Genomic DNA, 17,367 nt, shown 5'->3' with positions numbered 1-17,367 from the left:
TGGCTTTTGTATTATTTTATTTTGAGGTAGGTTAAATCTGGCATTTTGCTTAAAACGTAAAAATGTAAGAGAAGTTTGAATATATAAAATGCTTTAATTTTAAATAATTTCCTATAATCTGCATTTAGGTCATATAAAATTATACAAGGATCTTTTCAAAAGAATATTAAATTATAAATTTAGAATATACATTTCCAATTACAAATTTCCAAATTAAAGTATTGTGAGAGATTCTGAAGATTGCTGAAGACACTAGATAATTTATTTACAAAAGCTAAGGTAATGGGGCGGCTAGGTGTCGTAGTGGATAAAGCACCGGCCTTGGAGTCAGTAGTACCTGGGTTCAAATCTGGTCTCAGACACTTAATAATTACCTAGCTGTGTGGCCTTGGGCAAGCCACTCAACCCCATTTGCCTTGCAAAAACCTAAACCCCCCCCAAAAAAAAATAAAAAAAAACAAAAGCTAAGGTAAAAGAAATCTTTCTTCAATAGATGATGAGAAATATTGACTGACTTTGGAGGGAGTAATTGCTTAATTTCATTCAAAAGGCGAATACTTCACCAATGAGGCAGTAGAATATACATAAGGTTGTAAAGTGTAACTTAGCCTCTCATTTCTCATTTTCATTTATTTTATGTGTGGTCCATGTACTTTCTGAAAAGACAGCCATTTCTATACATTTAATCAAAAGTTTTAAACTGTTGTTTCATTCCTTGCATATATTGAAGAAGTTTAAATTTCTACTCATTGTTCCAAAGGAAGATAAAAATTATGAAATTTACCAAAATAAAATTATATGTAATTTCAGACTGAAAATGTAAATATAATCTTAAACATTTATCCATATCATATATAATATTGATAGTTATACACATACAAATATTTATTGCTTGTTCTAATATTAATATATTAACATGGACTTGTGACAGAAGTATTAATAGTTTAATAGCATAGAAAATGAAATTATTTGAAAACATTTTGAATTTCAGGTTATTGGATACTTTTTTTAAATAGTGAATTTATTTAACCCTCTTCATTATAGCTATACCTGGAAGATAATAATTTCCTTTTATGTAGAATACCTTTTATAAAATTTTATCTTACAAATGCAAATTTATAAGTGAAATGAGGAAACTGGGTGACCTCCAAAGTTCCTTCTAGCTTCGATTCTATGCTTCTGTGATGCTATGTTCATATAATATATAATAGACAAAGTCATGTATCTCCTGGGTAATACCTTAGAGATAATTCATGCTTATCAAAAAGACAATAATAAATGTTAGAGAGGCAGTATATATTTTCATTTCCCCTTGTAAAACACTATTTTTCTTGTTTTCTTTTAAAAGAAAGCAGATTATTTCCAGTTCATGATTTTTACAACTAAGTCAACTCTACTGAAAAAATGGAGATACCCCCAGAGACAGAGCATATGATACAAAATCATGGGCAGTATATTGTTCAATCATAATGCCATCCTGAAGGAATGGTCTATATTTAAAATGGTTGCCCTATGGTAGTCTATACAGGCATGCATTCCCCCAGAGAATTTCTCTTTAGACAATCTTCACCATAAAAAGGTTTTATCTTGGGGTTAAGGTACAAAAGTTAATTGAGGGAGAAAAGCTAAACTGGTAAATCTTTCTTAGGCAGTTATAGGAGTAAAAATATACTTAAATCTACTTTTATGAAGTGCAAGTAAACTATGCTGTTTTTCTTCTCAACTTTATAACTTAGAGACTTTAGTGACCTGAAAAGAAGACATTTTTAAAATGTTGAATTTTGACAAGTAATTCTACCTTTGCTCTTTTTTTCTAGGTTTATAAGAAGATTAAAAGGGACTTGTCAGTTTAAAAGAATACCATAGTGTATTATTCTCGAAACTAGAAATTCCTTACTTTTCTCAAAATCTCATCTCTTTCTCCCTGATTACTTCAATAGACTTTATGACCTTTCCTTTTTATAGGATCCTATACTTTGCACTTAATAACTAGTTACATATGATGATATATATTTTTCCACAACTTTTCCCTTTTATAATATTTTTATCTTTCCCAATTGATTCTAAATTCATTGGAGGCATAGACTGACAGGTCATACTCATTCTATTTCCAAATTGCACTTAAATATGTATACACACATACACACATATACTGTAAATGATCGATAATTGTTTATAAATTGATTGAAGGAGAAGAGTACTTGTGAAATTATGGTATTGTCATTTTGGTGTCTTAGTGACTGGGTATTTATGACAGTTCATCATTACATCTCTAGACCCTTAAATGACAATATTAGGGAAAATATAATTTAGAAGTTAAGGGATGGCAAGATACAGAGGGAACTTGGAAGAGTCACTTCAACAACCTATATGATTGTGCCAAAAGACAGTATTTTAACTCATTCTTCTTTTAATCAAAAATGTTTTTATCTCTATTAAGCCTCTTTGATCAAGCATAACCATCGCTTATATCCTTTCCTCATTTAGTTCTTTTTTTTTTGACTAGACAATAGGGTTAAGTAACTTGCCCAAGGTCACACAGCTAGGTAATTATTAAGTGTCTGGGGCCAGATTTGAGGTCTGGTCCTCCTGACTCCAGGGCTGGTGCTCTATCCACTGTGCCACCAAGCTGCCTTTCCTCATTTAGTTCTACAGTTTTCTAGAGAAATTAAAAATTCTGAGACATGAAGTTGTAATTCTTCAGAATGTTGCTTATTATGCTCTATACATTTTGTTACCTTGTTACCTTGGTCAGATGGGTCTATACTGCCTCAATCTTGATTAAGACCAATATCACAGAAAACAAATTATAACATTTGTCTATAGTTTTTCAAAACTTTTCAAAGACATTTCTTATATCATTTATTCTTAAAGCAGCCTAATGATATATTTAATACAGGTAACATTTTCATCTGACAGCTTATCAAAGTACCTGAAATATGATCAGTTTCCTCAGATCACACAGTAATAAAAGCAGATTAAGAATTCATATCCCTTTAATCTTAGACCTCACATTTTCTCTACTAAACAAGGCAGGAAAAGAGATTAATGATCATATTACTATATACATTATCCTGCTAGGGAAATTGATTTTTGTTATAGATTTTTTGATTTATGATATTCTGGAACAACAATTTGAGCTAAATTTTGAGTTGAAATTTTGAAATGAATCTAAAAGTTGAGATTTATTAAGCTTTACTTTATTTATATCTTTTTACATCATTATTTCCCCACTATCACTACCCTTGTTCTACCATTCCATATATATATATATATATATATATATCATATAATTACTGTTTTTTGTTCATTTTATTGATTTTTAGAAAACAATGAGGTTAAGTGACTTGCCCAAGGTCACACAACTAGGTAATTATTAAAATTATTAAGTGTCTGAGGCCAAATTTGAACTCAGGTCCTCCTGACTCCAGGGCCAGTGCCTCTCCCATTATAGTATTTTTTTACAGTACCAATGAAAAAGAAGAAAAACAAGTACAGATTGGTTAAGTGATTTGCCCAAGTCCACACAGCTAGGTAATTATTATGTGTCTGAGGTCATATTTGGACTCAGGTCCTTTTGAGTCCAGGGTCAGTGCTCTATTCAAGGAATCACCTAACTGACCCCATTACTGTATTTCTTAACCAGTACTAGGAAGTTTTGATAACTTCCACTTTATAGTATAGTTTTAGATCTGGTAGAGCTAAGCCACCTTCCTTTACATTTTTTCTTCAGTTCCCTTGCTATTCTTGACCTTATTTTGTAACTTTTTTTTTAGCTCAGGAAAATAGTTATTTGCTAGTTTGTTTGGTATGATATTGAATAATTAATTTAATTTGGGTAGAATTGTCATTTTTATTATATTAGCTTGACCAAACTGTAGCCATTTGACATTTTTCCAATCATTTGGATCTGACTTTATTTGGGTGAGAAATGTTTTATAATTGCGTTCATACGGTTTCTGGTTTTGTCTTGGGAGATAGATTCCCAAGTATTGAATGTTGTCTATCGTTATTTCAAATGGAATTTCTCTTCCTATCTCTTGCTCTTTGGCTTTGTTGTTCATATATAGCAATGCTGATGATTTATGTGGGTTTATCTTATATCCCGCCACTTTGCTGAATTTGTTAATTTTTTCAAGGAGTTTTTTTAAATGATTTTCTCAAGTTTTCTAGGTATGCCATATCATCTGAAAAGAGTGACAACTTTGCTTCCTCATTGCCAATTCTGATTCCTTCAATTTCTTTTGCTAAAGCTAATATTTCTAATATTAAATTGAATAGTAATAATGATAACGGGCATTCTTGTTTCACCTTTTATAATGGAGAATGGAGAATAGATTAGAGTGAAGAGAGACTGGTAGTGATGTTTGTCTCTTGTTCTGGAAGAGGATCATGGCATCAGTGAGGTCATGTCATGACAAGCAAGTGAAATAGATTTAAATGAGGAGATCCTCTGCTTTGTTACCAGCCTTACTTTCTCCTCCACAGTCATCAGGGTCCAGTGATCACTTATGAATCAGGACAACTGGAGATGGTCCTTGGAGGTGAGAGAATCATCTTTAAGTTACTTAACCAAGTTACTTAATAGCTAGTAGGTATTTAGTGTCTGAGATCTGATTTAAATTCTGGTCCTCCTGACTACAGGGCTGGTGCTCTATCCACTGTATCACCTAAATGCCCTGAGGAAAGACTAGAGGAGACAGCCTCACTAGCAGACTGACAATGTGCTAGATTTGAGTTGATAAGGGTTGTTCTAGTGTTGTGGCAGTGTCAGAGAAGAGAAGGAGCTAATGTGAGAAATTCTGCAACTTTCAAGTTAACAGGCTGTGTCAACAAAATGAATCTAGTGAGTAAAAAAAATAGGGAGCAGTCATGAATGAGACTTAAATTGCAAGCCTGAGGAAATGGGAAGATAGTATGGCCCTAATAGGCATATGGAAGTTAGTTGGAAGAAATACATTTTAAAGGAAAGAAAATGAATTCAGTTTTTGACTTGGAGCAAAGCAGTTGGAGGTGTGATGATGGAGATCAACAAAGGGGTTGGACTTTAGAATCAACAACATGGAAATGGTAACTTAAGTCTATGAGAGTTGATAAGATCACTAAGTTAAATTGTATAGAAGGAGAGAGAAGAAGGACCAGTACAGAAATTTTTTGGGAAATTTACAGTTAGAGGGCATGAGTATCCTGAGGAATACTCAGGAAAGTAATAGGTTATCCAAGATTGAGTATTGTCCTGAAAACCTAGAGAGAAGAGAGCATCAAGGAAAAGATAGTAAGCAATAGTGCCAAAGTTGAAATAATGTCAAGAAAAACTTGAATTGGGAAAAGTAATTAGATTTGACAACTAAGAGATCATAGGTAACTTTGAAAAATATTGTTTCAGTATAATGATAAAATCTGAAGCCAGATTGTAAGGGCTTAAGAAGAGACTGAGATGAAAGAAAGTGAATGCACTATAATAGTAGTCAATGTTTTCAAGGATTGTGACCACAGATAGCAGGATAAATACAGAAAATATTGTGAAAGGAAAGATCAAAGATTTTTTGAGGATAAAGGAAAGTTGAGAATATTTAAATTCAATATGAAAGAAGTTAGTAGATAGGGAAAGTTCTAATATATGTGATAGAGTGTTACAGAGGGTAATCTGTTGGAAGAGCTGGGAGAAAATGGGCTTCCTTTTCATAAGGATGATGGGTATTGATAAGTAGGATGGATATCTCTTCACTTGAAATAAAAATTTAAGAGGCAATGGTGATAAACTTTATCTGAAAAATAAGAAATGAGGAAAAAGGAGAAGAGGGACCTCATAGCAAATGGAATCAACTTTTGTTTTCTCTAAAATATTAAGCAAGGTTTTCAGCTGAGAAAATGATAGAGGAGGAGTCATTGGAATTTTGGAAGAGCTGTAAAAGGAAATGAACAGAAGAATAAAAATTTGTCAAGAGGTTACAGTCATATGATGGTAATAATTAGATTTGTCTGAATAAAAAACATTTACAATGAGATGCTTACAATTAGAGAGTGGAATGTTAAAGTTGTATAAAAATGTTTCTCCAAAAGACAGATGTAAACTATAACTTTGTGTTTAAGTGAGAGCTAGAAACAAATTCATAAAATATTGAAGAGGTGAAGTGTTGTGTTCCTGCTAGAGTAACTGCTGAGGATGTGTTAGGTTCCTGCTGGCTAGGTTATCCTTACCCAGGTGAATGTTGAGGGGGTAGGGGACAAGGATAGAAAGTTCTCCAAATTCTCCAAGATCTCCTCTTATTAAACCAAATACAAATACTTGAATATGCTCCTCAGTCCCTGGTCCACTCCTACTCCTGTGGCACTCTATAATCAACCAGTAAAATAAGGTTCTGGTGCTAGAGGATAACAGGTGATGAAAGTTTACAGTACTCCCACACATAAAAGTCACTTAAAGTGAGGGAATTCCTTCCCCATATTCTCAGGGGAATTGAGTCCACAAATATTAAGATAACACTAAGGATGGAAAGAATAAGGTTTAAATGAGTTTCATGGATCTTAGATGATGAAAAGACCATGAAGAGTGTTAGAAGAAAGTGTTCTGGAAAAGATCAGGACAAAGAAAGAAGAATGTAAATATCTTCAATTATTTTGAATCGTAGACAATGGGAATGTTTATACCAGTTAAGAGACTAGCAAGGAACATTGTATTCCTCATGGGTATCCAGGTTTCAATTAAAAAGAAGAAAAAGATGACTTATTTTAAAAGTTCAAGGAATGGTTTAACTTTTTGGAAACAATATGATATAGGAGATTGTCAGAAACAGGAAACCCTGAGTTGAAATTCTGTCTACTAATACATCGTAACCTAGGGATTTCTAAGATCATAAGATATAGGTGACATTTGATCTGCATCATTAAAGGGGTTTTCCTCATTGTGAGCTTCTACATCAAGGAAATTATGGTTACCAAACTATTCCCAAGTTCCATAAGGAAATTTGCTGACAATAGGAATTCTAAAAGGACACAATTGAATTGTATTTCATTTGAGAAGTTATGACTAACTAGAGAATGGGTGAATATTGGGTAGGAGGTAGTATAATCATGCTGCTTATAATGTGGAAGTGGGAAAGAGTGATTAATATTGGGGATTATAATAGAAGAGAACCAGATTGCCATGCTCCTTCTATGGAGGACCTAGTGAATGAATCAATTTCATATTTCTAAATATAATTTAGAATATGTTTGTTTTGGTGTGTGCCTTTAAAGCATTTCTTCACCTTTTGTTTTTTATAATTTAGGATTCAATGGACAGAGTAAAAAAATGTTAGATAAGGAGGGGTGGGTAGGGAATCATTTAAATGTTTGTATTGACCATACTTCATTCTCACTGTGAGGTTTGTTAGTACAGTTGTCCAGACTGGAATCAGAATGACAAAGTCAATATGTGCTCCATTTATGGTACTGTTAGATAGGGGAGTTCCTTCATGTGCTAGTGATGAGGGAATCTGGTTAATTGCTTCCAGGTGTTTGTTGGTTGGTAATTATTAAAAAGCAAAGTAAATTAGGGCAGCTTCCCTAGTAACACAAATTAACTTGCATGATTCTTAGGGGTGCAGATAAACTGATGATTGACAACTCTATTTTTGAATAATAATATCAGCTAGCTTTGTAATTAGTAAAATTTTTTAAAGGGAATTAAAATTTTAGAAGATTATTTAATAAGTATTCATTATAAACATATTTTAAATTCTATTTGGAAACATAAAATTGATTCATTTAGTAAGTCCTCCATAGAAGGAATATATATAACTCATAGATCTCTTCCATTGTATTCCTCAATCTCAATCACTTATTCCCATTTGACATGTATTAGCAGTGTACGATGTTCCACTCACTAGTCATACTATTTAACATTTCTAAATAGCCATACTATGAAATCCTACAATTAATTATGTCTTTTTTATAAACCATATGTACTATCAACAAATTCCTTTTTGGGGGTAGAGGGAAATTTGGACCTGTAATTTCATTGATGTAGGGAGCTCACAATGAAGAAAATAATTTCAAAAAATAATATAGATCTTAATTGACCTACAACTTCTAGTTCTACACATGCCTAGGTAATTATGTGTTAGTAGACAGAATTTGAACCTAAGTTTTCCACTCTTTGGCCTTCTATCCACTATCACTATACCAAGCTTCTTCCAAAAAACTACCTTATATTCTTTGAACTTTTCAAGCAAGCAACCTATTCTGTTCAGTAATATTTCGTTCAGAAATTATTTTTCAGGGACAGAGTCCAGATATCGTAGTGAAGCCAGGAAATCCTGACAGTTCTGCCCCTGACCACTACAAAAACCTCTAAATAATAAATCTAATCAACTTCTCTAGTGGAAGAACCCGCAGAAAGACTGAGTGAAACATTTTTACAATTCACGACAACTTGGAAGATCTGTGGGAAAAATAGGCATCTGGGTGTCTGGCAGCAGGGCAGTTTCCAGGAGTCTCAGCCCAGGGATTGCCAATGACAATTTTCAAGGCCAGTGGGAAAACTCTATTGCACTAGAGTGATTGCAGAGCCCAGTCCAGAGCAAACTTTGGTGCAATTCCATCCTGGGAATCGGGAGCAGACCTGTGGAGCCACCTGGCAGGTGCTTCCAAAGTGTTCAGTCCATAGAGAATGGGGGTGGTGGTCCTGCAGGACTATTGCTTTGTCCATACTCATATCCATATCTCAGTCTGGGCCCCAGTCTCAGGAAAAAAAGAGTTTAACTGTCATAATGGATCAGGGAACCTACTCCAGGGCAAAAGGGGAATGCTTGTGGTCATTCACAGATCAGAGCATAGGCCAGAAAAGCAGTCAGTGTCACTCATAAGACTTCGAAATAGGTCCTGGTGGTGGGTGTCCCTGTAAACAGTTACAAAAGCCTTCCAAAGCTTGGAAGAGTACACCCTCTACCCTGAAAGCAGAGGCACATCTTAACAAAGAGCTAAAATCAAGTCATAAACTAGGGAAATGAGCAAATAGAAGAAAAAACATCTGACCATAGACAATTACTTTGGTCCTTTGGAGGATCAAAATGCACACTTAGAAGATAGCAAAGTCAAAGGTTCCAGAGCCTCCAAGAAAAATAGGAATTAGTCCCAGAATATGGAAGAGCTCAAAAAGATTTTGAAAATTAAGTAATGGAAGTAGAGCAAAAATTAGGAAATGAAATGAGAGTGATGTGGGAAAAACATGAAAACCAAGTCAGCAGCTTGGTGGAGGAGATATCAAAAAATATTTAAGAAAATAGCATCTTAAAAACCAGTTTAGGTCAAATGGAAAGCAGTCCAAAAGGCAATGAGAAAAATGCCTTAAAAAAAGCAGAAAAGACCAGATAGAAAAGGAGATAAGAAAACTCTCTGAAGAAAATAATTCCTTCAAATGTAGAATGGAGCTAAGGGAAGGTGATGACTTTCTGAGAAATCTAAAAAAAAAGAATGAAAAACTAGAAGAAAATATAAAATATATCATTGGAAACAGCTGATCTGGAAAACAAATCCAAAAGAGATAATTTAAAAATTATTGGGCTACCTAAAAGACATGACTAGGAAAAGATCCTAGATTTCATTTATCAAGAAATTCTCTGGGAAAATTGTCCTGATATCCTAGAAGCAGAGGGCAAAATAGAAATTGAGGGAATATACCAATCACCTCCTGAAAGAGATTCCACAATAAAGGCTCCCAGGAATCTTATAGCCAAATTCCAGAATTCTCAAATTAAAGAAATACTATTATAAGCAGTCAGAAAGAAACAATTCAAATATTGTAAAGCTGCAGTCAGAATTATACAGGTTTTTGCAGCATCTATAATAAGGGCTTATTAGACATGGAATATTATATTATGGAAGGCAAAAATATTGGATTTCCTGATAAAAAGAACAGAACTGAAGAAAATATTATCTTCTAATACAAGATTCAAGGGATGCATAAAAAGGGAAATGGAAAGGGAAAAAAAACAAAAAACCCAAATGTCAGTCAAGAATCATTAAATTTTATACAATCCTACATGAGAAGATACCACTTGTAACTCTTGAAAATTGTATTTCTCTTAGGATAGTTAAAGGATTGAATTTAGTTGAAGAGATTGTATTGAGAGGATATAGGCATTGTTTTGTTTTTGTCCTTCCTTGTCAAAGAAAACCATAATGATATCACTACCTTTGAGACAAATGACTGTATCTGACTAGTCAGTTCACTACAATGCAATGCAATACAATACAATATAATACAATACAATGCAATACAAGTTCAGAATATGCTACCACAGGTCCTGCACAAATAGCCCAGGAACACTAGGATATTTACATGTATGCATTATGTTTCCTTTTGGTCACTTTAATTCTGTCTTGCTCATAGAACTGAGCACTTACTCTGATGAGGGTACCCTTTGCTGGGTGGTCTTGTGCCAGTGTCTCCCATGACTTACAATCAATTCTAAAGTTCTTAAGAGAGACCTTCAGGGTGTTGCAGTTCTTAAGAATACTTAGAGTCTCTATACATAATTAAATCATAAGTGACCTTACTTTACTAGATACTTGGAGGATGTAGAGGTTGAGAACAGAGGGTGGGAACCTACTTAGAAGGGAAGATTAGGAAATGATCTTGTCTTAATCCATGCTTTGGTTAATGAGGATTTAAGTACCATAGTTGGAGTGCTTTGACAGTAGGAGAGAATGTACCTGGTACTTTTGGTTGGGGAGGGCTATAGGACTATGGTTGGAGTTTAATAGAAAAAGAAGTAAGAGAATATATTTAAGAGAGACTGGACATAAAAAACATTATTTTGACATTTTTCTTTGCTTGACACTTTGGCTACAATTGGAAGGAGTCTGCTTGGGAGCTATAAACTGTTCATCAAATTAAACAAAAAAGACAAAAGCAATAATGATATGATTGTAAATGTATAGCAAATTGCTTTCTTTCTCAGAGGAAAGGGAGGGAACTCAATATTTAAAAAAAAAAGAATGTTGAAAATTGCCTTGCATATTATTGGGAAAATACAATACGTTATATAAATTTTATTTTAGCTGAAGAGGAGAGTAAAGCAGATTATTGTCAACCACAAGAATCATGTGGTTGGTTCCCCAATACTCTGAGTCTAGCCAGAACCAGACTAAAATGTAATTGGGAAATAGTTAACAAAATAAAAATACAATAGGACATAAGAAAACAAGAAGAATATGTGAGGGAAAACAAGAACAGAGAGCTAAGTAAAAAAAAAAGCAAGGATAAACTAGAGCTAGATTTTGATGGATCCTAAATGTTACATGAAAACTAGTCAAAAAAACTGCATTTCTTTATTTCAGAGAGTTTTGTGAGCCATAATTATTTTTTAGAAGCACCATATGGAAAATGGACTAGACTTTCTTTCCTTTGCTTTAGGGAGTAGAATCTTCTTGTTAAATATTAAGGAAAAGATTTAAGCTTCAAAGAAGAGAGGGAAAATAATAAGATTCTGTATCAAAAAGAACTATTCTCAAGTAGAATTGGGCTACCTAAGGATATAATATTGTGTTTTTCAGGAGAGATTTGTTTTTATTTTGGATTATTTTAGGTTTTTGCAAGGCAAATGGGGTTAAGTAGCTTGCCCAAGGCCACACAGCTAGGTAATTACAGTGCTGAAAATTTTCTTGTCATATAAAGGTTGAATTAGGTGTTCTCTAAGGACTCTTTCAACTCTGAGACTCTTTGATTTCACTATAATCAAGAATTTCAGTTTAATTTGGTATGTTGTTAGGTCCTTCAATATTTTGAGGTATGTTGTTAGGTCTGACTATCCCTTCATCCAGTCCTTCACACAGTCGTTTATAAGGAGAACAATATGATAGCAATCATATGTGTTAAGTCATATTTTCACATTAATCATTCAGCTAGAATTTATAGAGTTCTACTTTGCTCTGGAGTTTAGAGTCAGACTATATCTAAGCATGATTTTTATTCTCCATAGCAGGTAGAGTAGGTGGTCCTTCATAGGCAACTTAATGTCCTCAAACATACTTCCTGTCTTTAAAATGAACATGAAATTAGGTGCTTTGCTCATATTAGAAGGTGGTAAAAATAGTACTTTATAAATCTTAGCATGTTACAAAATCAGTTGTTGTTGCTGCCGTCATTGTGTCAATGTTATTACCTACTTTTCGGAAACCTTAGGACCACTGTCTACTCCAGGTTCACAAGCCTAAAAATGATAGCCATTTAAAAACTCCTTAAAACAGGAACCTTTAAAATTTGGTTGAACTCTGGGTAGATGGGAAGGATTTAGGGCTGCTTTAATAAAGTGACAGGTTGTGTGTGTGTGTGTGTGTGTGTGTGTGTGTGTGTGTGTGTGTGTGTGTGTGGTGAGAGAGGGAGAGAGAGAGAGAGAGAGAGAGAGAATATATATACTATATACACCCATGTTTCAAAAATCTCTACCTTCTACAGGAGTCTGGTATAAATTTCAAGTCTTCTTATTTGGACATTGTTAATTATGCTTTTACATTCCTAATCAACAGGGTAGGAAATATACAAACTGAAAAAAGCCTCAGTCCAATGTATTGAGAAAACTACTTCAGTTTAGCTTTATACATCAATCTCATCTCCTTGCCAGTATCATTCATGCTGCCCAGGGAGAACTTGCCATTACCCATTGATGGAGAAACACTCATTTAATTTAGTGACTGCACCCTGTTGATTTTTATGAGTGGTGGGGGAGTAGTTTGAAGGAAACTGTTCTGTTGACAAATGAGGAGCACTCAGCAAGGTGAGCTATTTTGTATTATGCCCTTCTGTGATTCCCCCTCACCCTCCCTTAAAAACTGAATATAAATGGTCTCACTTGTGTTTCTGAGGCATGTATTTTGAAAACTTTGGCAGGATACAGATAGACTGAATGTAAATCATCTTCTGATAGTGTGGCATAGTAAAACAAAGTGCTGAATTTGGAGTCAGGATACATGAACTTGAATCTCCCACTTAATAACTATGTCACTTTGATCATTTCAACTCTACAGGTCTCAGTTTCCTCTTTTATAAAATGTGAAAGTTGTATTCTATGAATCTAACATCTTCCCAGGAATACATTCATTTATGATTAAATAATTCTTTTATTATTGTAATTATTTCAGAAGCCAGTAAGTCAATTAGCATTTTTATTTATTGTTTAAATTTTTATACCAAGGCAAACTGAGTTTAGTGAATTGCCCAGGGTCACACAACTAATAAGTATTTGAGGTAAAAATTGAACTCAGATCTTCCTGACTTCAGGGCAAGTGCTCTATCCACTTTACCATATAGTTACCCCCTAGATAGCATTTAAAAAATAATTTCATTATTTCAACATTTATTTAAAATTATTTTTGAATTTTGAAATTTCTTTTCTCCAGTCTCCCACTCAGTTATTGAAAAGGGAAATGATATAATAACAATTATACATTTGGATTCATGCAAAGGATATTTTCATACCAGCCATTCAATTATCATTTTTCAGCACTTTCTATGGTCTGAAATTTAGAGTTAGTTTATTTTCTCCATAATAGGTAGTACAGATAACCCTGGGAAGGGTATTGATTCTCAATGAGACTACTTCTTTTCTAAAAGGGAAATGATATTAGGTACCTTGTTTACTTTGAAGAGTGGTGAAAGTACACAAAAAACTTAAAATGCTATGATATTTGTTGTTATTGTAGCTGCTGTTATTGTTGCAAAGGCTATTACCTCCCCTTAGGGAATCCTTATAAGCCATTCTCCAGTCAGAGTCCACATACCTAAAATAGTATCCATTTAAAAACAATTGAAAATAGTTGGCTTGAAATAATTAACTAAGGTCTTGATGGGGGAAGAAGAAACATAATCGGCTTTCACACTATGATTATATTATATATCAAATCACTGATTTATTAATGTTTCTCTTGGAGTATGTGTAAACATGAAACTTTTTTCCATCTCTGTAGGAGCTGGGAAGTAACAGCCCTCCACAGAGAAACTGGAAGGGAATTGCTATTGCCCTGCTGGTGATTCTTGTGGTGTGCTCACTCATCACTATGTCAGTCATCCTCTTAACACCAGGTAATCTCTTTTAATTTTTTCACACTGATATGATTGAATAATGGTACTTTATATTCATAAGTTCTATCTTAGGGTGATGATAAAAATGGGCATTGATTGGGCTAGGAATTAATCAAAAGGGGGGAATTAACAAAATAGCAAATTATTTTTAAATTGTGGAAATGACTCAAAGACATCATTGGTATACTCTAACTATAAACTGCAAATGAAATTGATCCAAACCATGTTTTCTTTTTACATTATCTAAGGTGATAACATAGTATAGTGAGATATGAATTTAAAATCAGAAGCTGTAGTTCAGTTCTTTTCAGTCATGTCTCTTTGTGACCCAATTTGGAGCTTTCTTTACAAAGATCCTAGACTTGTTTGCCATTTCCTTTTTGACCTCATTTTACAGATCAGTAAAATAAAGCAAACAGAATTAAGTGACTTTTCCAGGATCACACAGTTAGTAAGTGTTTGAAGTCACATTTGAACTCAAAAAGATGAATCTTTTAGATTCAAGACCCAGTACTTTATTCATTGCCCTACTTAACTGTCCTGAAATACAAGGATATGGATTTAAATCATAGCTCTGCATTGGCTGCCTATGGAACCTAAAGAAAAGCTAGGAATAAGTGAAAAAAAAAGGTACTTTAAATTTTGAATTTTTAAAATTAAAATATATATATAATTATTAAAAATATTTATTTGGTTTTAATGATAATCAACATTTTAATTAAAACACATTAAATGAGGCGGCTAGGTGGCACAGTGGATAGAGCACTGGCCTTGGAGTCAGGAGTACCTGAGTTCAAATCCGGCCTCAGACACTTAATAATTACCTAGCTGTGTGGCCTTGGGCAAGCCACTTAACCCCATTGCCTTGCAAAAAAAAAAAAAAAAAAAAGAAAGAAAGATAAAGAAGAGAAAAAGCATTTCATTATAAAAAGAAACTTGCACTCCAAAAGAGTTGAGTTCATGTCAGATTTTGCTAGGTTTTATTCACCAGATTCACCAGATTTCTAAAAGGGAGTGGGCACTTCATCAAGCTTCTGAGGTTTTCTGGCTAATAATTTAGTTTTTTTCCTTATTGGTAAGAATATGATCCAGAGTAAGATTCTCCCTCATTATTAGTCATCTAAAATTTCAAAGATATAATTTATAAAAGGGTAAGTCAAAAAATTGTTAATTCTCCTTTGAATACAAAAGGAACTTGAATTGGAATTCCCCCTCACTTATATTTTGTGTTCCTTTGTCAATCTTAGAATTCATTTTACTCTATTCTTTATCTGTTTTCTCCTTCTTTCCAATGTTGTATGTTTCAAAGGTAACCCTGCCTCCATTTCTGCTTTCGTGTGTAAGTTTTCTACCCCTACATCTTCTGGTTTTAAAATTTCCTAATAGTATAATATCTTCTTAACATATAATGCACTTCCCCTCCACTCTTTTGCCTATGAGCTCTGCTTTTATGGCATTAAAATTATCATTATTACTATCATCTAATTCTAATATTATGAGTGTTAGTGCTTAAATTAATCCACTTTCTGACTCCATCCTAATTGTCCAGTCTTGCTTCCTATCACTCCCCTTATTTCACCGATCAACTATTTGTTCAAAAAGTACTATGTACCAGGAAATGTCCTAACTACTAAAGGTAAAAATTCATTGAATGAAATAGTCCCTTCTTTCCAAGGGTTTTTGTTCTTATATGGGAAAATTAAGGATATATATGTATATATATATATATATATATATATATATATATAGTGACAAAGAATAAATACTAGTAGAATAATTATATATATATATATATGTATGTATGTATAGATGATAGATTAATGGGTACAGAGATAGATCGATAGATAGATAGATAGATAGATAGATAGATAGATAGATAGATAGATAGAAAGTAGAAAGATCCAAATAACTACAAAATAGTTTGAAAGGGAAGGTACTAGCAGTTGATGAATCAGGAAAGAATTCATGTAGAAAATGGTCTGTTGAGTGAAGAAAAGAATTAAATGAAGCAGAGATCACAAAGGACTCTTTTAAACTTCAAAGATCATTTAAAAATAGTGATAAGAGTTTCTGGATGGCAAACAGGGTATTTGGGGGGTTACAGAGGATAAAAGGAGGCAAAATATCCAATGAGTCTGTAAAGACAGGCAAAATCAGATTACTAAGAACCTAAAAAGCTAAACCAAGAGAAGTTTCTATTCTATTTGTTAAACAATAGGAAGTCAATGGATGTGGGAGAACAGACTGTGAAGTGATCTGATCTGGGCCTAATCATTTTGGTAGCAGGATATAGGATGGATATAAAATGGGGAGAGATGAGACAGAGGGCCCGTTTAGAAGACTATTGAAATAATCTTGGTTAATAGCAAAGACTATCTAAATGAAAGTTCTCACTGTTTTCCTGACCTCTCTCATCTGTGTAACTTTGCTTTTAAAAATGATCATTCTTCCTTTATGAAAATCCCTAGCAAAGATTTACTTACATAAATACATTTTTACAAAAACAAATGTGAATTCAGCTACTCTGGACTCACAAAATAGCTTTTTGAGAACTATCTAGTAGACATAAAGTAGATCTTTTCTCTACTCTAAAGCATATAAAAGATACAGAACCTGAATCTGAGATCAGTACTTTGCAGAATAATCTCCCAACCAATTATACTTAATTTAACTTAATTAACTTCCTATTTGTTGCAAATACCTTTTTCTGAAGTCAAACAAGATTTTGTGTTGCCTGAATAATATTAGATTCTTGATGAATTTAATTAGTCATTGTGTACATCTTTTTCATGGAAAGTTAGAAATTCCCACTTACTTTTGTTTTAAATTGTTTAAACATTCTTGAAATGCCATGAATTCCTAAATATCAATTTCTAAATAACAGAAAACCTATCCAACAGGTTTAGTGTTATTAAACATATTAATGTTCATGTGGAACATACCATATTCTTCAGAAGTGATAGATATAATTAGAAATATCATTTAGAGTTATTATCAGGCCTCAGGGTCTTCAGATGATAGAGATGTACATAGGAAATTATATGTAAGAAATGTTTGACATTTTGCAACATATTGATCTGATGGTAGCACTTATTCAAAGCTCATAGTCATCATAAAGTTGAAGGAAACAAATCTATTACTAATGTGGATCCATGTCCAGTTATTCAAAGAAACTGAGTAACATCACAACTCAAAAGTAATATATCTTTCTGTGTTATCTATTTTCTGCCTAGTCCAACTGGCTCTTTTTTCCCAGAATGAAAAGACAAACTCATCTTAGTTATAGAAACACGGATAATGAT

At 33.3% G+C, this 17,367-nt stretch overlaps 1 protein-coding gene across 1 annotated transcript in view; it reads left to right on the top strand.

Annotated features, from left to right (window-relative positions):
* Positions 1–17,367, top strand: part of DPP10 (dipeptidyl peptidase like 10) — a 1,029,304-nt gene that overhangs the window by 198,488 nt on the left and 813,449 nt on the right. Inside the window, exon 2 of the mRNA XM_074215016.1 lies at positions 13,951–14,065. Within this exon, the coding sequence (XP_074071117.1) occupies positions 13,951–14,065 (115 nt within the window). The remainder of the gene's footprint in view (positions 1–13,950; positions 14,066–17,367) is intronic.

Source organism: Macrotis lagotis, chromosome 1 (genome assembly GCF_037893015.1).
Source record: "Macrotis lagotis isolate mMagLag1 chromosome 1, bilby.v1.9.chrom.fasta, whole genome shotgun sequence".
Taxonomy (NCBI): Eukaryota; Metazoa; Chordata; class Mammalia; order Peramelemorphia; family Peramelidae; genus Macrotis; species Macrotis lagotis.
The sequence above is the reverse complement of the archived record's forward strand: the minus strand, read 5'-3'. Positions and strand labels throughout refer to the sequence as shown.